Raw genomic sequence first — 24,195 nt, 5'->3', positions numbered from 1 at the left:
TCTATTTTTCCCACTGTTGGTGGTTCGGAGAGTACACCCAGGAGTGTCATGGTGCCTCTATTGCTTCTTGGCTTGAACCAAAAAGGATTGCAGTTCGAAAGTTAGTTATTCCCTTTAAACTGACCGGAATCTATCTGTACCAGAAGTATTTTGAGGAGCAAGCCCTACATTTTAAAATGGTTCTTGTTCAGGGCTGTTTTGTGACTGTAACCACATTTTATTTTCTTGTACCAACGTTGGGTATTACAGTAGGCTTTCCTGGGACGACGTGCAATGGAACACTGTTTATCCAGCCTCTCGTCCCTTCGAATTACTCGGGTTGTTTGTGTGAGGAAACAATTGGAAAAACATGTACAATACTTTTAACTTTAGGCATGAAATTGGCCTGCGAGCTACTTTGTGAATAAAGTATTATAATTCTTTCAACACATGGCTACGAAGAAGATGGTACAGACCTGATACTCATTGTTCATATGGCTGACATACTGTATACATTTAAAGCAAAACTTGGACAATATAAGAAAACAAACATTTTGTTACAATGATGCAGTAAATGTGCTCTCTTTTATAACTTGAATGATATTGCCATCATGTTTGTAAGCGTGTTTGGGGACAACCAAAGTAGCAGGACAAGATGATAGAAGAAATGGATTAACAGGCCTGAATTTACAATGTGGGAGACGAGCATCTAAATATCCACTAATTCATCTTGAATTCCTCCCTCTGCAACTTCCACAGAGGCAGTCAACTATTTGTTTTGTTTGGGAAATATCTCCACTGAAGTAGCTGAGAGAGAAAATGCAGAGGAATAGGTCAAACAGTTATACACTTGTATTCCACAATATAATTTCAATGATCTAATTGCTTAAGGTGAAATGCCAGGCCAGACCTGGTGGGTTCTGATTGCCTTAGTTCATGAACATCATTTTCTACCCTCCTCCATTGAGAATATTCCTGACCAGTGGTCCAAGTCTACTGCTAATTCCTTCCATATTAACTTTTGGGATTTTTTTTGTTTCAGAAGATAAAATGCAAAACATTGATTTTGACAACATATGTGACAAATGTTCATCAGCTGCCTTGATTTTGTTTTCAGATTTACAAAACCTTTTTGTATTGACTCCCGTTGAGATAACATTGAACGGTCTAACTTGATGGCTGACTGGTCCAAATGCTGATACTCCTGATGATCAGCCATTCCTTCTGGTTTTCTGTTACCAGTATTCGAATGCAGTGAATGTCAAATTCAACCTTGTGGCCAATATCCTTCACCTCAATCCTTCCATGTTGAAACTCGCCCAGTTTGGTATAGCTAGAACACTGCTTTCCCTTTTTTACTACTTGCACGTTTTGACCAACCTCCAGTGCTCCGCGGTGCAAAATATCGTTTTGCCTGTCGTCAGTCCCTGTCTGGATCTTCAGTTTGTCGACCTTAGCAGGCTTGTCGAGCACGATGACAAAGTAATCTCCAGCAGAGGTAGATTTCCCCCAGAAGTACTCGTCCACGTTGCTGTATGCTTTCCTGGGATCATAGTGTTCAAACACATTCATGTTTGTGTAAAGAGTTGCGGGGGGGTTGTCAGGAATATCAAAGGAGTCTTCTTCAAAGTCATCATCCTTGAGTTTATTTTCCGTCCCTCTGAATGAAGAGTAATATCCCATGTGCTGAAACAAAGAAGGCTTGAATCGTATGATGTCCTTCTGGGCGAGTAGTCCTTGGAAATGAATTAACAACCAATCACATGGCATCTCCTGGTAAAACATTAATAGGAATTGTGCCAATCGTGGCAAATCATGTGAATGGTAAAGCTTTCCAATATATCCCAATTTTGAAAATTCTAGTGTCACCCAATGGGAGCCTTTTCTTGAGGTAATGACTTTTTTAACGGCAGATAGGAAGTTTTTAGAGCAGTGAACATCATCTTCTAACATTACATAGTAGTCCGATAAATTGGCACAGAAATTAAGTAGAAAAGCATAATCTACATTCTGTTTAGATCTAAATCTCACACGATCCTCAGGGTCGTTGTAGTTTCTTTTGAGACCATCTAAATTAGGGTAATACTCCTCTAGAGTATGGATGACCATCAATCGACCAGAAATGATGTGATGGGCAAATTTCCTGGAAACATCCTGGACAACACTTTCACACCACGAGAGGTTAAAGTCTGCTAAGTGTACAATAACTACAATTTCACTCAGCTCTTCGTAGCTGGATTGGTCAAAAATAGATTTAATTGTTTCTAGTAGGTAGTTACCTCTTTTCCTTTTCACTGATGACAGTCCTATTGTTAAATACTCTGCACAAAAACATTAAAAAGAGGTTATCACTAAATCACAGGTTAATTGTTTGAGACAAGGATACTGTTTGATGATTTGTTCAAATTACTTTTCGTAAAATCGTAATGGAAGCAAACTCACTTTTTCTCGGTATAGGGAAACCTGCAAGATAACGATAGGTGACATTTATTGCTCCTGAAAAGTTAGTTAAATCTTTGAACGTATGGACATATTTTTCTGAGTTAAGCTGATGCGAAGTTATTTCTCTTGCCAGTCTCCGCTCACCTTCCTGAATAGTAAAAGAAAAATCATTGTGACTTCAGTGTAAAAGATATGGCAAACTTAAAAGTTATATATTTTCCACTATAATCAAACTTAAAAATTATGTATTATCTTACAGATCCCTCATTGTTTTCTGTTCTCAGTCAATTTCCCAAACACTGTCCAATCCAAAATATACTCACAATATTTACAGAGTTTCTGCCAAATGCAACCCACTAGGTTTTTAACTGAGCAAGTCTAAACACTTCTCACTGATGCAATAATATTGGATCTGTCGTCAACTGAAATGATACGAGTGCTAGAACAGCATCCAAGGTTGAACGTTCTTCCTGTTGGCAAATGTAAAGCAGGGTGGCACCTGATAAGTAAATCCATTGTTAATCCACTGGAGCTTCCTCCCAGAACTCCGATTACCCGTACAGGACTGCAGGAAACCAGGAAATCTTTTGTTAGCTGACCATTTAGGGACCTTAATAAGTCAAGTCAAAAAGTAAAAAATACTCCGAAAGCAGCAAAGCGACCTACCCAGGTGAGAAGATTAAGGTAATGTCTGACAGATTGCCCATTTGGGCGGCACGGTGGCACAGTGGTTGGCACTGCTACCCTCACAGCTCCAGGAATCCGAGTTCAATTACAGTCTCAGTTTCACTGTGTGGAGTTTGCACATTCTCCCCGTACCTGTGTGGGTTTCCTCCGGGTGCTACTGTTTTCTTCCACAGTCCAAAGATGTGCAGCTTAGGTGGATTAGCCATGCTAAATTGCACCTTTGTGTCCAAAAGGTAAGTTCGGGTAACTGGGTTACGGGGATAGGGTGGAGGTGTGGGTTTAAGTTGGATTCTCTTCCCAAGGGCCGGTGCCGAATAGCCTCTTTCTGTATTGTATATTCTATGATTCTATGAGATATTTTTAAAGGTCCGGTATTCATCAAAATGATCTGTAAGTTCTCAATAAGACCATAAGACATAGGAGCGGAAGTAAGGCCATTCGGCCCATCGAGTGCACTCCACCATTCAATCATGGCTGATTTCAACTCCATTTACCCGCTTTCTCTCCATAGCCCTTAATTCCTCGAGAAATCAAGAATTTATCAACTTCTGTCTTAAAGACACTCAACGTCCCGGCCTCCGTCACCCTCTGTGGCAATGAATTTCACAGACCCACCACTCTCTGGCTGAAGAAATTTCTCCTCATCTCTGTTCTAAAGTGACTCCCTTTTATTCTAAGGCTGTGCCCCCGGGTCCTAGTCTGACCTGCTAATGGAAACAACTTCCCTACGTCCACCCTATCTAAGCCATTTATTATCTTGTAAGTTTCTATTAGATCTCCCCTCAACCTCCTAAACTCCAATGAATATAATCCCAGGATCCTCAGACGTTCATCGTATGTTAGGCCTACCATTCCTGGGATCATCCGTGTAAATCTCCGCTGGACCAGCTCCAGTGCCACTATGTCCTTCCTGAGGTGTGGGGCCCAAAATTGCTCACAGTATTCTAAATGGGGCCTAACTAATGCTTTATAAAGCTTCAGAAGTACATCCCTGCTGTTATATTCCAAACCTCTTGAGATAAATGACAACATTGCATTTGCTTTCTTAATTACGGACTCAACCTGCAAGTTTACCTTCAGAGAATCCTGGACTAGGACTCCCAAGTCCCTTTGCACTTCAGCATTATGAATTTTGTCACCGTTTAGAAAATAGTCCATGCCTCTATTCCTTTTTCCAAAGTGCAAGACCTCGCACTTGCCCACGTTGAATTTCATCAGCCATTTCTTGGACCACTCTCCTAAACTGTCTAAATCGTTCTGCAGCCTCCCTACCTCCTCCATACTACCTGCCCCTCCACCTATCTTTGTTTCATCGGCAAACTTAGCCAGAATGCCCCCAGTCCCATCATCTAGATCGTTAATATATAAAGAGAACAGCTGTGGACCCAACACTGAACCCTGCGGGACACCACTCGTCACCGGTTGCCATTCCGAAAAATAACCTTTTATCCCAACTCTCTGCCTTCTGCCTGACAGCTAATCGTCAATCCATGTTACTACCTTGCCTCGAATACCATGAGCCCTTATTTTACTCAGCAGTCTCCCGTGAGGCACCTTATCAAAGGCCTTTTGGAAGTCAAGATAGATAACATCCATTGGCTCTCCTTGGTCTAACCTATTTGTTATCTCTTCAAAGAACTCTAACAGGTTTGTCAGGCACGACCTCCCCTTACTAAATCCATGCTGATTTGTCCTAATCTGACCCTGCACTTCCAAGAATTTAGAAATCTCATCCTTAACAATGGATTCTAGAATCTTGCCAACAACCGAGGTTAGGCTAATTGGCTTATAATTTTCCATCTTTTTCCTTGTTCCCTTCTTGAACAGGTGGGTTACAACAGCGATTTTCCAATCCTCTGGGACTTTCCCTGACTCCAGTGACTTTTGAAAGATCATAACTAACGCCTCCACTATTTCTTCAGCTATCTCCTTTAGAACTCTAGGATGTAACCCATCTGGGCCCGGACATTTATCAATTTTTAGACCTCTTCGTTTCTCTAGCACTTTCTCCTTTGTGATGGCTACCATATTCAACTCTGCCCCCTGACTCTCCTGAATTGTTGGGATATTACTCATGTCTTCTACTGTGAAGACTGACGCAAAGTACTTATTTATTTCCTCAGCTATTTCCTTGTCTCCCATCACTAGATTACCAGCGTCATTTTGGAGCGGCCCAATGTCTACTTTTGCCTCCTGTTTGTTTTTAATGTATTTAAATAAACTTTTACTGTTATTCATAATGTTACTGGCTAGCCTACCTTCATAATTGATCCTCTCTTTCCTTATTTCTCTCTTTGTTATCCTCTGTTTGTTTTTGTAGCCTTCCCAATCTTCTGACTTCCCACTACTATTTGCCACATTGTAGGCTTTCTCTTTTGCTTTGATGCATTCCCTAACTTCCTTTGTCAGCCATGGCTGCCTAATTCCCCCCTCTGATAACCTTTCTTTTCTTTGGGATGAACCTCTGTACTGTGTCCTCAATTACTCCCAGAAACTCCTGCCATTGCTGTTCCACTGTCTTTCCCACTAGGTTCTGCTCCCAGTCGATTTTCGTCAGTTCCTCCCTCATGCCCCTGTAGTTACCCTTATTTAACTGTTACACCTTTACATCTGATTCTACCTTCTTTCTTTTAAATTGGAGATTGAATTCTACCATATTATGATCACTGCCTCCTATGTGTTCCCTTACTTTAAGATCTTTAATCAAGTCTGGCTCATTACATAATACTAAGTCCAGAATGGCCTGTCCCCTCGTGGGCTCCATCACAAGCGGTTCCAAAAAGCCCTCCTGTAAACATTCAATGAATTCCCTTTCCTTGGGTCCACTGGCAGCATTATTTACCCAGTCCGCCTGCATATTGAAGTCCCCCATGATCACTGTGACCTTGCCTTTCTGACATGCACTTTCTATTTCGTGGTGCATTTTGTGCCCCTGGTCCTGACCACTGTTAGGAGGCCTGTACATAACTCCCATTATGGTTTTTTTTGCCTTTGTGGTTCCTCAACTCTACCCACACAGACTCCACATCATCCGACCCCATGTCGTTTAGTGCTATTGATTTAATTTCATTCCTAATTAACAAGGCAACCCCGCCCCCTCTGCCCACCTCTCTGTCTTTTCGATAGGTTGTGAATCCCTGGATGTTTAAATGCCAGTCCTGAACTCCCTGCAACCACGTCTCTGTGATGCCTACCACATCATACCTGCCAGTCACAATCTGGGCCACAAGCTCATCTACATTGTTCCGTACACTGCGCGCATTTAAATATAGCACCTTTAATTCTCTATTGACCGTCCCTTTTTGTTTTCTTAGTGTGGTGGACCTTGGTTTACTGAGCCTTTCCATACACTGTGTCATATTTTGTGGGACGGGGACTATCGTAATCTCTCCTGAGTTCTGTCTTTTCGTGCTTTTTCGTATTCCTAAGCAGCTACGCTTCCCACTGATTACTTCACCTCTTGGTTCCCTGACTTTCCCTTCCCCCCCCAATCTCCTTAAAATTATGTGGCTAGCATTCTAGTCAAGATCAACATATGTTTAAAGAGAACATTTTATGCTATTGAACTAGCACAGTCGTTAAGGGCTTAGTGGAATTAAAATAATTAATTTATTTAGGAACATATTCATTGAAAATTACTGCGATCAAATGTTAAATGTTGCCATCACCATTTGTGTTTCTTACCATCACATATCTGTCCTCTTCCATATACAGATTCAGGCAAAGGAGGCAAATTGCAAGTAGAGCCAGCACTGGAATAGCTGAGCGCTTCCGCAAACATCTCATTTTCTCTGCACATTTCCAATATAGTCTCATGATAAACCTAATTTTGAAGTTACCTGCAAAAGTAAAAGAAAAGTTTTCCAAAACGTTCCCTGCACTACATTGCACACACATACACACACATACGTGCAACATACATGCATGCACACATACATACACGCACACATACATGCTCGCACAAACATGTCCTTTTTATTGATAAGAGCATTTTGCTACTTTTCAACGCATTGCTTAATTTTTGACACACTGAGGTAACATTTTTGAAGCAAATATTAGAGACGCCGGCTGGCATTCAGGCAGTGAAATAATTTAACCTGCTAAAAAATACAATGAGATTTCAACAATATATTCAGATTTTTATCTTTCTGGTGCAATGCCACTGTTCTGTTCAGTTCCCGTTGACATTACAGTTTACAATTTAATTAATAAAATACCCAACAGAAAAGGTTACTTGATTTGATTTCCTTATTATTCCAAGGCAAAACACCATAGGACATCTTGTATGTTAAAGATGTGTTATCAACGTTTTAAAGCAAGACACTGGGACAGTCAAATTTGTGAAAAAATGGCGACCAAAGCTTTTGAAAAAAAGTACATAATTTCCTTCACATGGTCATTCTCTCTTCTCTTCTGTTTTTGCCTCCAAATCCATGCCTCCTTATTTTTGATCAGAGCCTCAATATGCTGAGTCATCCAGGGTTTGCTATTTCTTATCCTTCACTCTCAAAAGGGATGTGTTTACCCTGTACCCTGGTTAATCAACTTTTGAAAGCCTCCCACTTACCAACCATCCCTTTTGCCTGCTAACAGGCTCCCCCAATCAAATTTTGAAAGTTCCTGTCCAAAACCAACAAAAGTGACCTTGCCCCAATTTTGAGCCAGACCTATCATTCTACATAGCTTTCTTAACACTAATGGAATTATGGTTACTGGTCCCAAAATGATCCCTCACTAACACTTCTGTCACCTGCCCTCCCTTATTTCCCAAGAGGAGGTCAAGTTTTGCCCCCTCTCTAGTCGGGCCTTCCACATACTGAATGGGAAATTCCTCCTGAATACACACAACAAATTTCTCTTCATCCAAGCCCCTAATGCTATGGCTGTCCCGTCAATGTTGGGAAAGTCAAACTCTCCATCTATTATATCCCTATTTTCCTTGCAGCTATCTGTAATGTCCTTACATATTTGCTCTTCAATTTACCGCTGACTATTTGGGGCATGTAGTACAATCCTATCAAAGTGATCTCTCCCTTCTTAATTTTCAGTTTTTCAGTTTTTCAGTTTGACTGATATAGACTCAGTGGGTGAACCCTCGGATATGTCCCCTCTCAGTAATGCTGTGGTCTTCTCCCTAATCAAAAACACAACTCCCCCCTCCTCTCTTACCTCCTGTTCTATCTTTCCTCTAGCATCTGTACCATGGAACATTGAGCTGCCAGTCCTGCCCCTCCCTTAGCCTTGTTTCGGTAATAGCTATAATATCCCAGTTCCATGTACCTATCCATACCCTGAGTTCATCTGCGTTGCCCGTCAGGCGTCTTGCAGTGAAGTAAATGCAGTTTAACCTAATACTTCTCTGCCTTGCTTTCTCAGACCATCTGTCCAATCATGTTTTGTCCTCTCCCTGTGTTTTATTTCTCTTAGTCTTATTGGACCCATTCACTGAGTTCTCCACTGTCTCTGTACACTGTACAGTTGCCCATTTTGATTTTTGACTTTGGTTTCTCTGCTTTTCACTTTTCCCCTCACTGCCTTTATTTCTGTCTCTACTTTAATTCCCCCCAACTTCCTGCACAGGTTGCCATCCCCTTGCCACATTAGTTTAAACCCTCCCCAACAAATTCTTAGTTTGGAGACATTCTGACTCTCCAACCTCCATTGAAGGCAAAGGAAACAACAATCGAGAGATGTGAATCTGGCTGTTGATTCACCATCACCTGTTTTAAACCATCCCACAAAGTCAAGATCCACCCTGCACTCCTTTGCTGGCACTGAAGCAGGAAACTAATTGCAATAACAGTAGCAGTTAGCAACGATTTGGCAGTAAGTCTCAAGGTGAGGTTCGACGTTATTATAGGGTACATCGGAAAGCTACTTGCAGCGTCTGCACATGGAGAACCGGACTTTTGAGTGGGGCGCCGAAAACCCCCACCCGTGCACTTTTATAACTTCCAAGACGCAAACCCGACCCATGTGTGACTTTGCTCAGGTTTTTGTCTTTTCAGACATTGCATTTTGGAGTTTGTGAAGAGTGTGGGTGCAGATTTAGGCAGGTTAGAAGGCTCACCTCAGTTCGCCAACAAAGCAGCCCAGTTTCCAACACTGTTTAAAGGACCCATTAACCTCACCCCCTCAACCACTTCATTTATCCCCTAGACCACCGAATTCCACTCCAAGCCCCCTCAGATACATTTGCAACCTATATACCCCCATTATTCCACAAAGCCACATATCCAATGTGCATCATGTCCAGTCCTTAGGAGCCATTGAATAGCAGTGAGAATTATTGAAATTATTGGAAAAATTAAACTTCTAACAACCTAACATCTCATAAAACCCTGAATTCAAAACACACATCATTGGGAAAAAACACACAAACATACTGGGAAAAACACTTCTCCAGTTCCAAATCAATTGTCATCCATTAATTATCTATTAGTTTTGTAAATAAATGAGAAATCACGTCAAAACGTATTCTGTTTTTAAAGTTTAAATCTTTCTTAGATCAATAAACCATCTCCTGAGCTGAACCCGTTAAAAGGTTTTGAAACCCAGACAAGTATTCATTTTTTCTACAGCTGTCATAACAAATGCTTCCTGTGAGATTTCCTGAAACTGACAGAACAGAATGTGCAGCATTTCCATTTCAAAGCACAGTGTCTGTCAATCAATGGAGAGGAGCAGGTGCAGAGAGCTTCTCAACTTCCAAACGCCTTTTTCTTAATAGCCAGAGCAGTCAGTTGACTTAAATCACAGCACAAAACATGACAGCAGAGGCTGGCAGGATTTTTGTTTTACATTTTTGATGCATTATGGCATGTTCACCAATAGAAAAAGTGCGTAATGCACTGATCAATGGTAGTCAGTGTAAAGGTCAGCTGAATCTCTATGCTGAATCATTGTATTATGAGACATCTATATTGTAACGCAGCATTGGAAAAATGACGTCTGAAGGTGTAAAAACAATTTACACATATCATTCACATGTTTCAGACTCCTCAACCAGCACCCCCAAGTGATCTTTAAGGTCATTATTTTTAGGGCTTTTAAAGCTGACACCAATCCACGAGAAAACACAATTTTCCTGTGGTCCTCACAAATGGACTACCAACCTCGGAAGAGTATGTATTTTACACCAAATGCTATCCCGAACCCCAAAAGGGCACACAATAATAATGTGGGGTTGGGATGGCAGTGAAGAATTGTTTTTCCAGCAAAATAAAATAAAGTTCATCTTTTTGCAACGCGATTCGCACTTCCATTTGGAGTCAAATATCTCGCCGATAGAGTCAATCCTGGAAGTGTAGAAGTTGCTGGCTAATTTACTTCAGAATAAATGAGCCTCGCCTAGACAACAGGACAATTCAAACAGATAGGACGTTCCCAAATGTGAAACCATTATTTAAGAAAGGAGGGCCAGAGAAGACAGCAGATTACAGACCAGTTACCCTGACAGCAGTCATCAGGAAAATGCTGGATTCTATTATGAAGAAAGTCTTAACAATGCACTTGTAAAATCATATAACAATAATAATAATCGCTTATTGTCATGAGTAGGCTTCAATGAAGTTACTGTGAAACGCCCCTAGTCGCCACATTCCGGCACCTGTTCGGGGAGGCAGGTATGGGAATTGAACCCCGCTGCTGGCATTGTTCTGTCATGGTCAGACAAAGTCAACATGATTTTATGAAGGGGAAATTGTGTTTGAAAAACTTCATGAAACATTTTGAGGATGTAACTAGTAGGGTAGTTCATAATGAACCAATAGTATTGGTGAATTTCTAAAAGGCATTTGATAAGGTGCCACACATGAAGTTTATACGTAAGATAAAGACTCAAGGAGTGGAGATAATGGGCTGGATTCCCAGCTGCTTGTCGCCGTTAGCGGAGAATACAGCAGCGGGCAGCTGCCGACCCTGTTCTGATGCTCCGGTGCCCGAGCGCCGTCGGGATCAAGTTCTGCGCCCCGCTTCAGTGGAAGGATGCAAATGGGCCACGAATCATGTGGGCGAGAAAGGGTGTAGGTCTTGACAAATGTGGCCCCGATACAGTGGGCCTCATGGCGTGCCAATGGAGTAACACTTTAAGGAAGTTGCCCCAACGTCCATCAGAGGGCCACTCTCCCACCTCAACAATGAAAGACCTGTCCATCCCACTGCCACTAGATCCTTCCCACTGCCCTCCCCACCACAGACCCCCCCTAGCATGAGATGGAGAATTTCACCTAAGGGGGGGGGGGGGGGGTTCTCTGTGGGGAATCTCTTTATTTAGGTAACCTCTTTATTTAGGGGAGTCTGGCAGGGGGTCCCTATTTAGGGGGTCTCTGTGGGGGCCTCTTATTCAGGGGGTGGCGGGGTGCTGAATTGCGATGTGAGGGGGTAGTGGCCAGCTCCGGGATCCACTCAAAATGGCGGTCCAATAGCGGGATTCCCTCAGGAATCCCTCGCAATCCTTGCCATACATAAATTTGCATGGCTAAGGATTGGTGATCGCTTCCTGAGCGTAAATGAGGAAAACTGGTGTAATTCCAGTGGGAGAATATAGGCAAAATTCACCATATGGAATGCTGACGCCGGGACTGAATTGCGTGTAGTTCACATTCTCATTGGGGGGGCATTTTGAGGAGAAATTCAGGACATAGTAATGGGCCAGGACTCTGCCGGCATGCATTCCGAGCAATTCCCGGCCCAGCGAGTGTTCTAATCACTGGGGCTGGAGTTAGCGCCAAAGAGCCTGGCAGCTGGAGCTGTTTTTAAGTGCTCCACTTAACAGACACTCACTGCAGCCACCAAGATTGTTCAGAGAAGGCCTGCAAGGTTGGGAGTTCCAAGGTGGACCCACAGCTCCATGCCAGTGAGGAGCGAGGGGAAGCCCTCTTCCCCAGGATGACTCAAACCTGCCCTCCTGAACACTGCCTTGGTGCTGGTGGCAGAGGCACTCAACGCTGCAAGTCTCACCAGAAGGAGGAAGCTGGTAATCTGGAGGGGCCGGGGTCGCTGGTGAGTCCTCTGCTCTGAGGCTGCTGGTTAGGGAGAGATCTGCTGATCCCTGAGTGGGGTAGCGAGCTGAGGAGTGCCTACACCTGGTGGGCTGCTGAGTGAGCTTTCACCCTTGATGATGGGGTATGAGGGTTCCCAGACTGGCGGCCTGCGTGGGCTTCCAGGTGACCAGAGGCCTTCTGAGCATTTGAAGGACACAAGCAGCACTCAGCAGCGTGAGTAGTCAGGAGTTTGATAGTAGCAACGAGGGGGTGCATTTAAAAGACAGACTGCAGCAATGGCCATCTGAGCCAGGCCACCCCGATCCCAAGGGGAATACCCCAAATCCATGGACTTGGCACCAAGTCTCTACCTGCTACGGCCACAGGCCCAGGCAGCCATCCAGCAGCAAGCCTGAGAGTTTTCAACGGTTTTTCAGTATTTCTTTAGCCTCCACCTCCGCAGCCATGGCGCCCAGTCCACATTTGCCAATACTTGTAGCAATTCACCCGTGCGCGACCTCCACCTGAGAGGAGCATTGTGGAAGGACGGCGCATTCTGTGTCCAATCTCAACATTGACATGTTTGCAAATACCAGTTTTGCATGCCGCTGCAAGCACGGGGCACTACCGCTGGAATGCCGTTGGCGCGTCACCTGAAGGCCCTCCCCCGATGCTCTGACCCCGATGGGCCGAGTTCCCGACCACGCAGGGGACATGTGGTCTCAGCGGTCGGGAACCCGGCGTGGCGGCTGCGGACTGGTGTGGGGTGGCCGGGCGATGGCCAGGAGGGCAGTATTTGGCAGGTCGAGTCCGTGCATGGCCGGTGCCATGTTTTACGGCGTGACCACTGCAGGTCGTCGCCGCGCGCATACGGGGCCAGTTCAGCAGCAGTTCAGGACGTCAGCTCACCACCACCCTCTCAGGGGCAGTTATAAATGGGCAATAAATGCTCACTTTGCCAGCGATGGCATATGCCATGAATAAATAAAAAGAAAAAGCGAATTAAGTCCCCATGCGTCTGCATGGAACAATTAATGAAAAACATTCTAAAACAGCAAATAAAAAATACACACCCAAAATGCTAGAGTCTATTTTTTATATTGTAAATACTGACTTCTCTATTTTGTATTGCTAGAATTTTTTGTTTTGTTAAAATCACTCTCTGGGTGTGCTATCACTACTGGATAACTACACTTTTCTGACATATCCTCTAGCTTCATCGTCAGGGGTGTTTCTTCAAATCAGGGGCAGCACGGTAGCCTTGTGGATAGCACAATTGCTTCACAGCTCCAGGGTCCCAGGTTCGATTCCGGCTTGGGTCACTGTCTGTGCGGAGTCTGCACATCCTCCCCGTGTGTGCGTGGGTTTCCTCCGGGCGCTCCGGTTTCCTCCCACAGTCCAAAGGTGTGCAGGTTAGGTGGATTGACCATGATAAATTGCCCTTAGTGTCCAAAATTACCCTTAGTGTTGGGTGGGGTTATGGGGATAGGGTGGCGGTGTTGACCTTGGGTAGGGTGCTCTTTCCAAGAGCCGGTGCAGACTCGATGGGCCGAATGGCCTCCTTCTGCACTGTGAATTCTATGATAATCTATGATTCTATGACATTTGATCACCTGTTTTTATTTATTATCAGCTTGATAAAATCTTAATGTCCATTCCTTCCACATTAAATAAGCTTGTGGCAAAACAAATTATGTTGTTGCTTTTAAAGGAAAAAATAACAGCAATTTTGCATGAAACAATTCCAGTTTTCAACTATTTTCTATTTTGTATCAAAGTATAAAATGCACCTTGGCTTTTCAGTAACTACTGCGAAATCAGGACTTTGCTAATGCAGGGATGAACCATATTCTCGTATTGTTATCTATTCAATATTAGAGCTTAAATACTACTGGAGCTGTCAGTTAAGGTGTCTTTTGCCTTCCAATTTGATTCACATAATATTTCCATCGCAAAATAGGTCAGAGTAATCTCTCTGCCAAGTTTGTGTAGGCTGTCTGTGTTTGCCTCACGAAAAAAAGCTTTGTTAACTCACTTTGCCTGGGAAGAGGCAAAGCCTCAAGGTGATTTTCACACTTCCCACCGAGTGGGAGCTGTGCAGTTGAGCCGGTAAACTTGTGCAGGTCATTTTCTCACAGCTTCCATCATTTTAAGTTACTGTGTTGAGAAGGCCTCAAGGACACTCGCCCCAAACCACTCTGGTCCTCCATCATGTCTGCACGTCATGGTTCCGATAAAGTCAGCAGAACTCAACTGCAATTTTTCCCAGGAAGCCTCAGCGAAAAGTGAATTTGCCAGACCTAACCGGCATTGAAGAGGATTGTGCTGGAAGATGGCCAAAAGAGAAAAGTCTACTATTAAAAAAGATTTTCCTGTGGGGCCTGTAGGAACAGCAGTGTACCTGCAGATTCCACAGGAAATCCTAGACCTCCCCAACTGCACCCCACCCCCCCGCCCCAGCCCCTGCATGGGGCTACATTGGATATCCTAGCATCCACTACAGTCAATCACCTAGTCTCAGCAGACAACCTCAAGGCTGACTTGGCAATACTTCCCACGACAAGAGCATTCAAAGCTGACTGGCATATTTGGTTTGCAAAGCAATCTTTTGATTGTGTTAATCAAGTCTTTGACGCATATCATAGGCTGGATTCTCCGGTCCCCCAGCCATGTTTTGCTTGGCAGCGCATCGTTAGTTGGCGGTAGAGTTCTTTCCTCCCTCCGCTTCTCAATGGGATTTCCCATTGAAGCCACCCCACGCGCTGCTGGTGGGAAAAGCTAGTCACAACAGCCAGCAAATTCCGCATGTGTCTAGTCAGTGGGCACGCAGAGAAATAAATGGAAGTACCTGGTTTCTCCTCTGGGAAGAGAGAGTCATTATTGATCCTTTGATCCTGATTCTCTTTGCAAATTGTGAAAGATAGCTCAAGAACTCTTGCCTAGTCATTCAAAGCATCCTCAATGATTCATTATGGGATGACAAGTGTTACTGTGAACAGGACCCCAGGAAACGAGGCAGTTTCTACAAAGCACTAGGTGACTAATACCTGGCAGGTAAGCTAATCATTCTGAGCGCATGTCCCAGTTCCTTCTCTCAAGACTATTTTGACTACTTTGCTTCACAATGTGGTGACAAAAAGAAGTCAAGGTGTGAATCACATACTCTGTACGTTTAGCGGATGCTAAACATCACAGTCGACTAAATTGCTCCTTGACACAAATCCCAAAACACCCTGGGGATGAAAAGTTTCTAGCCACAGTGCAAATCTACAAACCATTCATAAGTAAAAAAAAAAAGATCTTAGTCCTCCGAAATTGAAGCTGATCATACCCCCACACGTAATTGACCACAAGACCATAAGACATAGGAGCAGAATTAGGCCACTTGGCCCATCGAGTCTGCTCCGCCATTCAATCATGGCTGATATTTTTCTCATCCCCATTCTCCTGCCTTCTCCCAATAACCTCTGATCCTCTAATTGATCAAGAGCCCATCTACCTCTGTCTTAAAGGCACTAAGTGACTTGGCCTCCACAGTCTTCTGTGGCAAAGAGTTCCACAGATGCGCCACCCTCTGCCTGAAGAAATTCCTCCTCATCTCTGTTTTAAAGGATCGTCCCTTTAGTCTGAGATTGTGTCCTCTGCTTCTCGGGAACATGACTCACATCCATAGAACATAAAACATAGAACATACAGTGCAGAAGGAGGCCATTTCGCTCATCGAGTCTGCACCGACCGACTTAAGTCCTCACTTCCATCCTATCGCCGTAACCCAATAACGCCACCTAACCTTTTTTGGACACTAGGGGCAATTTAGCTTGGCCAATCCACCTAACCTGCACGACGTTGGACTGTGGGAGGAAACCAGAGCACCCGGAGGAAACCCGCGCAGACACAGGGAATACGTGCAGACTCCGCACAGACGGTGACCCAGCGGGGAATCGAACCTGGGATCCTGGCGGTGTGAAGCCACAGTGCTAGCCACTTGTGCTGCACAAATCCGGGAGAAAGAATTTAACAACTATTCAAAATCTTACTTTGAAACCTTTTTCCCTTCGTTTGGAGAATTAATTGATTTTCTAATAAATAAGAAATGCACCAAAAGATAAATTTCTGACAAGACCTCCAGCAGAAAAAGTTGCTAAAATTCTTAAATGGTTCCAATGGTGTACTGAGAGTCCTAAATACCATGGTTTGTCCCAGCTCTTCTGCCATTTACAGTGTTTTCCACCAGGTGGCAGATGTGATTCCACAATTTAGTACAACATTCAGGAATCACAACCTAGTTTTGCATGTTATATTTACATTTTTTCCCAATGTGCCCAATTCTTTTATTTTCCCAGTTAACAGGCAATTTAGCATAGTCGATCTACTTACCTTGTACATCTTTGGGTTGTGGGGGTGAGACCCACGCAGACATGGCTAGAATGTGCAAACAGTGACCTGGGGCTGGGATCAAACCCGGGTCCTCAGCACGGTGAGTGCTAACCACTGCGCTACCGCACTGCCCCAATATTTACATTTTTAAACAAAACTGTAGAAAGTGCAGGTGCTGGAGCTTACAAATAATGATTTCAATGTGAAAACTACCAGGTTCACTCTTCAGTCAGTTCTGAGTTAGCTGTTCTCCGCTGGCGTAGATGTTGTATACTAGTCGAAGATGGAAAAGAAGAGATCAGCCCGGTTTCCCATTTGTCACTCTTAGCAACTAATCTGTGGCCCCTGCTGGCAGCATGACGTATAGACATGTAGAAGTCAGATGAAGCCAGGATTGAGTTTGGATACGGATAGCCCTTCAATAGTCACACAGCCCGCCGGCACTCACGATCAAGGCCTACACATGAATAATGACCAGTTTAGTGAGGGACAAGCAAAGAATCAGACCCATGGAACCATGTCTTCAGGATAGTCTGAGGGACAGAAGATTGAAGAATACTGGTTCGAAAAAGAATGTGAAGATCAGAACAGAAGGGTTTATTTTAAAGCAGTGTCACACCTGAAGTGGAAATGCTGCTCCAACTATCAGGGAATAAAAACATGTAATTCATATTTGTTTACATCCTCCAAAGAATACTGAAACATGATTTCATTCCCCTGTACAACTTTGATAATGAAACAAATAAAAACACAGAAGAATGAAGAAGTCATTACTCATTAATCATCAATTATGCTTTTGGAAGATAACAATAAATCTTTGTTCATGTGTTTCTTTCTAGTATATTCTGGATTCTTCCTCAGTAAATGCACATTCACATAACCTGGGTTCTCACTTTTTGTGATTGATTTTTCACTCGTGTCATTTGGTATTAATGGGGTCAGTGCCCTGTTTTCCTTAGTAATGTGGCGGATGCCGTTCTGAAAGGGGCCTCTTGCTGGTGTGCGATCAGCACCCTAAAACTGCTTGTCATTTTGAGGTTGGTGTGCTTTGACTATTTCTGTGGGCGATAAGAGGGGGGAAAAGGACACAGAACAAAGAAAAGTACAGCACAGGAACAGGCCCTTCGGCCCTCCAAGCATGCTCCAACCATGCTATCCGTCTAAATTAAAATTTTCTACCCTTCCGGGCTCCGTATCCCTCTATTCCCATCCTATTCATATATTTGTCAAGATGCCCCTTAAACGTCACTATCATCCCTGCTTCCACCACCTTCTCCGACAGCGAGTTCCAGGCACCCACTACCGTATGTGTAAACAACTTGCCTCGTAAATCTCCTCTAAACCTTGCCTCTCCCACCTTAAACCTATGCCCCCTAATAATTGACCCCTCTACCCTGGGAAAAAGTCTCTGACTATCCACTCTGTCTTTGCCCCTCATAATTTTGTAGACATAAGACCAACAAAGAAAATCTTGACATTATTTTCCTCGATTCAGGAGGAGAACCAGTGCTTCCTCCGAGCCCAGTTTTAAAAGAAAATTGGGCTCCCTCCACAGGCAACTCCCACCACAGTGGGGGTAACCCACCCTGTTTAACTTACTGACTACCAGCGCACCCTGACATTGGTATGACCTTATTCAGATGTGCCTTCGAACGCTAGTTTACTTCTCTGGGGCAATTAGGGATGGGCCGCAGATGCTGGTCCTGCCAGCGATGCCCTCATCCCTGTGAAAGAATGAAAAGAAATGACCAATCTGTAGCTTGCCAGTCTGGTGTTCACAAGCACTTGGGTCGAAATCACTGCTCTGATGTTGGGGTTGTCGGGGATCGGAGGATGGGAGAGGGGCGTGACGAACAAATATTTCACTAACGGTATCCAAAACACTAAAGTGGTGCAGATCGGTGTTGTTTTACATCACAGAGACTGTTCATGTGTTTTGAGTGACGTGATGCCAGGAGATCTGAATTATACAGTCAGCATCGAGGGGAAAATGGGTCTTCGCATGTGTGCTTCTCCTGCCATCAACTGGCGGTTATATTCCATGCCAGAGATTTAATGGGGCAACTGAGTTCCTGCAACTCTAAAAGATGGTCCCATTTCATCAATCGTAGGAGTTGATTTCTACACTTGGAACGTAATGTATCTCTTCAAATACAGGGAAAGAATTTTTTGTAAAGTCATTTAGAGCATACTGCTCTTTTTTAGGAAGTGGGGAAGAACATTCACCGTGTAAGATTCATTGACCAACATTTATCACAGAATCATAGAATCGCTGCTGTGCAGACGGAGTCCATTTGCCCTATCGAGTTTGCACCGACCCTCTGAAAGTGTACTGCACCCAAGCTCAGTCTCCTGCTCTAACCCACTAACCCCTTAACCTAACCCAGACATCTTTTTTGGACATTAAGGGGCAATTTATCATGGCCAATCCACCGAACCTGCACATCTTTGGACTGTGGGAGGAAACCAGAGCACCCGGAGGAACCCGTGCAGACACGGGGAGAACGTGCAAACTCCACACAGACAGTAACCCAAAGCCAGAATTGAACCTGGTCCCTGGCTCTGTGATGCAGCAGTACTAACCATTGTGCCACTGTGTTGAGGTTTGCATTTTTGCAACACTACAAAGGGATGAGAAAGCTGCGACCTCAAATAAATCAACTGCAGTCAATTAACAAAGTCTTTTCTTTTCCAATGAAGAAACACTTTAGCTGAAAAATGTACCATCCTGAGCACATTAGGCACCACACCAGCTGCCTGGTAAATTCAACACAGGGATGCAATCCTGGAGTTTTGATCACAAGCACTAACCTGACACATCAGTTATATGCTGCTGTGCTTCAATAAGATGTATGGATTCACCCTTCAATCAGATCTCCGCCTGTAATATTTACTGTCCATGTTATTTCACAGTAATTAGTTGTTAATTGTCAGTTAATAGAATTCTGATCACTCTGCAATCTATTTGGCTGCATCACAGCCTGGTATGGCAACTGCTTGGCCCAGGACCGCAAGAAACTTCAGAGAGTCGTGAACATCGCCCAGTCCATCACACAAACCTGCGTCCCATCCATTGACTCCGTCTACACCTCCCGCTGCCTGGGGAAAGCGGGCAGCATAATCAAAGATCCCTCCCACCCAGTTACTCACTCTTCCAACTTCTTCCATCGGGCAGGAGATACAGAAGTCTGAGAACTCGCACGAACAGACTCAAAAACAGCTTCTTCCCCACTGTCACCAGACTCCTAAATGACCCTCTTATGGACTGACCTCATTAACACTACACCCTGCATGCTTCATCCGATGCCAGTGCTTATGTAGTTACATTGTATATGTTGGTGTTGCCCTATTATGTATTTTCTTTTATTTCCTTTTCTTTTCATGTACTTAATGATCTGTTGAGCTGCTCGCAGAAAAATACTTTTCACTGTACCTCGGTACACGTGACAATAAACAAATTTGATCCAATTAATCCTGCCATGTGGACAACATTAGGTGCAGAATTCAATACTCATCAGTAAAACCTGCTGGGAATAAAATGCTTCAAATGAAATAAGTCTGCCTTCATGTATAAATATGTATTTAGCCAGTCACCAGTGTATCTCCAGGCCGCATTTTATCTCTGTACAAGTGGGTGGGTTTTGAGCAAGTTAAAATTTCACCCTTCTTTCGGTTGCACTGACCTGTCTTGTCTCCGTCTCTCTGCCTTACTCTCTCCTCCTGGTTGGTGACATCCAGTTCTCCCTGGGATCTCTGCATTCTGATCTCTCTCAACCCCTACATCATTTGCTTCTGATCTTACTATGCCTGTTGGTCAATCTCATGCAGGATGTGTGTCTCATTCTGACCACATCTCTAAAATGGTTTGTCTTTTTGGTGCATGATCTTATTCTCTGCCGGTGAATGTTTGACTTCTGCCGTCCCTCCACTATCTGTCCTGCTGATCATTCATTCTAGTCTTCACATATTAATCTGAGCTTTGCTCAATCAATTTGTTCCCTCTGTCTCAGCCAACCTCTGTTCTTTTCTTCCCCTGGTTGCTATCTACTTTGTCGCAGGTTGTTCATGATCGACATAGAATGGGCTGAAATTGTGACAACAAACTTTATAACCACGACCTTGATCATTGGCATTCTAGACAAGTTTTTACAAAATGGAGTACACGTGTGATTAGCGCCACAGATAATGGCCGGGATTCGCCGAGCTTCCGCGCCGCAATCACTCTCGGCGCGGGGAGGAGAACGGGTGTCAGACCTGCGATCGGGACCGCGATTCTCCGGTCCCGAATCGCCGCCAATCGCGCGTGAACGGTCAATGCGGCGCCGGTGGGGGGCCATTGAAAGAGGCCCCCGCGGCGATTCTCCGCCGATAATAGGCCAAGTTCCCGCCGGCCTGGTTCACTCATGGTTCCACCCGGCGGGAGCTCTGAGTGGTAGCTGCAGACTCAGTCCACGATGCCCTGGTGGGGATCCATCACTGGGTGGGGGTCTCCAGGACTGCCTGGCTCACGATCGGGGACCACCGATCGGCGGGTGCGTGTGATCTCGGGGGGGGGCGGCTATATTGGTGGGGCCGGCCCGCAGTGGAGGTCCGCCATGTTGCACAGACCCGCGGCCGAAAGTGCAGGGCCCCATATCGGCAACCGGAGCTGCAAGGAGCACTCCGGGGCCCGGCTAGCCCCCTGCAAGACGGAGAATCACTGTGGACTTTGTCCAGGAAAGTCCAGAGTGATTCGCGGCCACTTTCCCACGGGTGTGGGGACATAGCCCCATTATCAGAGAATTCCGCTCCATGGACTTCAGTTTGTTTCCAGTCTATCAATGGAGTCCCTAGCCATCCATGGAATTCACCATACATCCACAAATAAGAATCCCAATCGAATGGTGGCATCAAGCGAGTCAATGGGTTGGTAAAGGACAGTCCGCGAGTTAGTGGGCCAGATTCTTCTGCTCCGCCCGCTGAAAGATCCCCACGGGCAGGATGCAGGCCATGTGACGGTCCATTGACTTAAAGCGGGAATCTCCGGTCACCGGGCAGGCGTGGCCGGAGAATCCCGCCCTGTATGTCAGAGGGGGAAACATTGGAGCAATCTATTCATATCTTGCTTCGTACACATTGATCCATCTCACAACTTCTGACCTGAAAGACGTTTCAGGTCGTAATTTTCAATGCCGCGAATCGTTCTTAAGCCGGTACTGCTGGCCAATGAGAATGGCAGAGTGAAAGCAAAAGCATATTTTAACAAGCTAATGTGCAGAAGGAAACAATGATTGGAATTTGGAGATCGGGTTCAAATTTGACCATAAGCTTGCATCATGTCCATCAGCAGATTAAACGGTTGCTGAGGGATGGCAACACAAGGTGGACTGCAAGTTGGTTGATAGCGACCAGGGTATTTGAAGGACAGCGATTATGAGGCGACAGTTACCTTTCCGATGAGCGACTGCTCCTGCAGATCATCCCCCTCATCAAGTTGTAAATGCAGAACCACAAATTCATAAATCTCAGCACCGTCATTAACAACCTTCATTTCTCAATTACTGGGCTGGATTCTCCAGTCGGCGACGCCGAAATCGTGGGCGAAATTCTCCCCCAACGGCGGGATGCCCGCCGACTGGCGCCAAAGCCGGCGCCAATCAGACGGGCATCGCGCCGGCAAAAAGGTGCGGAAGTCTCCGCATCTTTGGCGGCCTAGCCCCAACATTGAGGGGCTAGGCCGACGCCGGAGGGATTTCCGCCCCGCCAGCTGGCGGAAATGGCGTTTGTTGCCCCACCAGCTGGCGCAGAAATGCGGCGCATGCGCGGGAGCGTCAGCGGCCGCTGTCAGTTTCCCAGCGCATGCGCGGGAGCGTCAGCGGCCGCTGTCAGTTTCCCGCGCATGCGCAGTGGGGAGAGTCTCTTCCGCCTCCGCCATGGTGGAGGCCGTGGCGGAGGCGGAAGGGAAAGAGTGCCCCCACGGCACAGGCCCGCCCGCGGCTCGGTGGGCCCCGATCGCGGGCCAGGCCACCGTGGGGGCACCCCCCGAGGTCAGATCGCCCCACGCCCCCCCCCAGGACCCCGGAGCCCGCCCACGCCGCCTGGTCCCGCCGGTAAATACCAGGTTTGATTTACGTCGGCGGGACAGGCAATTACTGGGCGGGACTTCGGCCCATCCGGGCCGGAGAATCCAGCGGGGAGTCCCGCCAACCGGCGCGGCCGGATTCCCGCCCCCGCCCAATCTCCGGGAGCGGAGACTTCGGCGGGGGCGGGGGCGGGATTCATGGCGGCCAACGGCCATTCTCCGACCCGGCGGGGGGTCGGAGAATGACGCCCCGTGTTCGGCGAACGATCGGTGAATCACATTTTCAGGCCATTGCCTGAAGCCTGCCCCCCGATGCTCCGCCCCCCGACCGGCCGAGTTCCCGACGGCGTCGGTCGTCTGTGGTATCATCTGTCGGGATCTCGGTGTGGCAGCTGTGGACTCAGTCCAGCGCCGCCACGGTCGGGGGAGGGCTGATCCGTGGGCAGAGTGGGGAATCGGTGGCCGTTTTGCACCAGCTATCCGCCACCGTTCCCACGCCGGCGTGGGGACACAGTCCCCAAATCGGAGAATCCAGCCTACTGTTTGTGCACTTAGAGGAAACAGACAAGCTGAACTCTAACAGCCGGCTGTTTAGGGTGGTTTATTTACAAGATGCTTTTCATTTTAGAAGGAGAGAAGGGTGTGTGTTCATTTATTTGGAGCTTGATTCTGTCTCTCTTTTGACTGTAGACTGCTCACTGGGTGAGCCTAAGTGAGGCAACTTCAAAAGAGAAACTAAACTGAGGCAAGCTGCTGTAAGCACACCAGGCCTTTTAAAGCATTGAGTAAAACCCTTGTAACAGGCATAGAGGTGGGTGTATCATCTCTGCATATCTCTGAACATGGCTTATCATGCCTTCTTTCCCCAGAGCTGTGAGCAAAGAAATAAAATGTAACAGGGCCGAATGGAGCCAGTGTAGCAAAGTCTGGGTGCATCCTGGAATGGTTTGGTCCAGAACATGCAGTGTAGGGTTGGAGTTGACGTTGGGCCCCTGATACAGGGCCTGTAGTTAGGAAATGGTAACTTGCGGTATGACTGAATAAATAGTAGCAGAAGGCCCCAGAGTACCTGAGGGCAGAAGCATGCGCGGCAAGAGACAAGGAGGCTTGGGGTTGTAGAATGAAAAGAGAGAGGCAAGGATGAAGGATGATCTGGACAAGACTGACATGTGAATGTTGGATTGGGGCTGGTGTAGCCACCTGGGTTGGGCACTTCCCAACTTAAAATGGAGATCCACAAAGACTACAGGGAAATTCAGCCAACACAGGCAAAAACTAGCAAGTGCAGAAGTCCTGTGTATTAGAACTTGCAAAAGCCCAGACAGCACTGAAGCTCACAGCCATCTGCATACTAATGAGCGATCCCCGGGAACAATCGAAACATTTGAGGTGAATAAGGCCAAGCCAGACTCCTCGGCGCCAGCAGAAGCCAGGACAAAAGAAGGCCAACGGACACTCAGGGACCGCCCAGCGATCAGGGAACAACTCCAGTATTGGAGAAATCGATCCAAGTGATCGGAACGTAGTCCAATCACTTGGAACCAGGTACGGGGTCCGCCACGAACGGCGCAAAGCCCCTGGGGACTATAAAGTAGAGTCCCCAAGTTCAAATCGGTCTTCTTGGCAGGGTCATTCAGCAACTCGAATCAACCCTTGAGAGTGAAC

General features: G+C 45.8%; 1 protein-coding gene across 4 annotated transcripts in view; it reads right to left on the bottom strand.

The window, feature by feature from the left end:
• Positions 1-545: 545 nt before the first annotated feature.
• The window catches only part of mgat4c (mgat4 family member C), a 502,975-nt gene continuing 479,325 nt past the window's right edge, over positions 546-24,195 (bottom strand). For all 4 annotated transcript variants that reach the window (XM_072485122.1, XM_072485125.1, XM_072485123.1 and 1 more), the window contains 3 exons: positions 6,793-6,947; positions 2,422-2,569; positions 546-2,300 (listed from right to left, as the gene is read on the bottom strand). In XM_072485122.1, the coding sequence (XP_072341223.1) occupies positions 1,147-2,300; positions 2,422-2,569; positions 6,793-6,924 (1,434 nt within the window). In that variant the 5' untranslated portion in view covers positions 6,925-6,947 and the 3' untranslated portion in view covers positions 546-1,146. The remainder of the gene's footprint in view (positions 2,301-2,421; positions 2,570-6,792; positions 6,948-24,195) is intronic.

The sequence above is a fragment of the Scyliorhinus torazame genome, chromosome 19 (assembly GCF_047496885.1).
Source record: "Scyliorhinus torazame isolate Kashiwa2021f chromosome 19, sScyTor2.1, whole genome shotgun sequence".
In the NCBI taxonomy this organism is placed as follows: Eukaryota; Metazoa; Chordata; class Chondrichthyes; order Carcharhiniformes; family Scyliorhinidae; genus Scyliorhinus; species Scyliorhinus torazame.
Note: the sequence above shows the minus strand (reverse complement) of the source record. Positions and strands in the feature narration are given on the sequence as shown.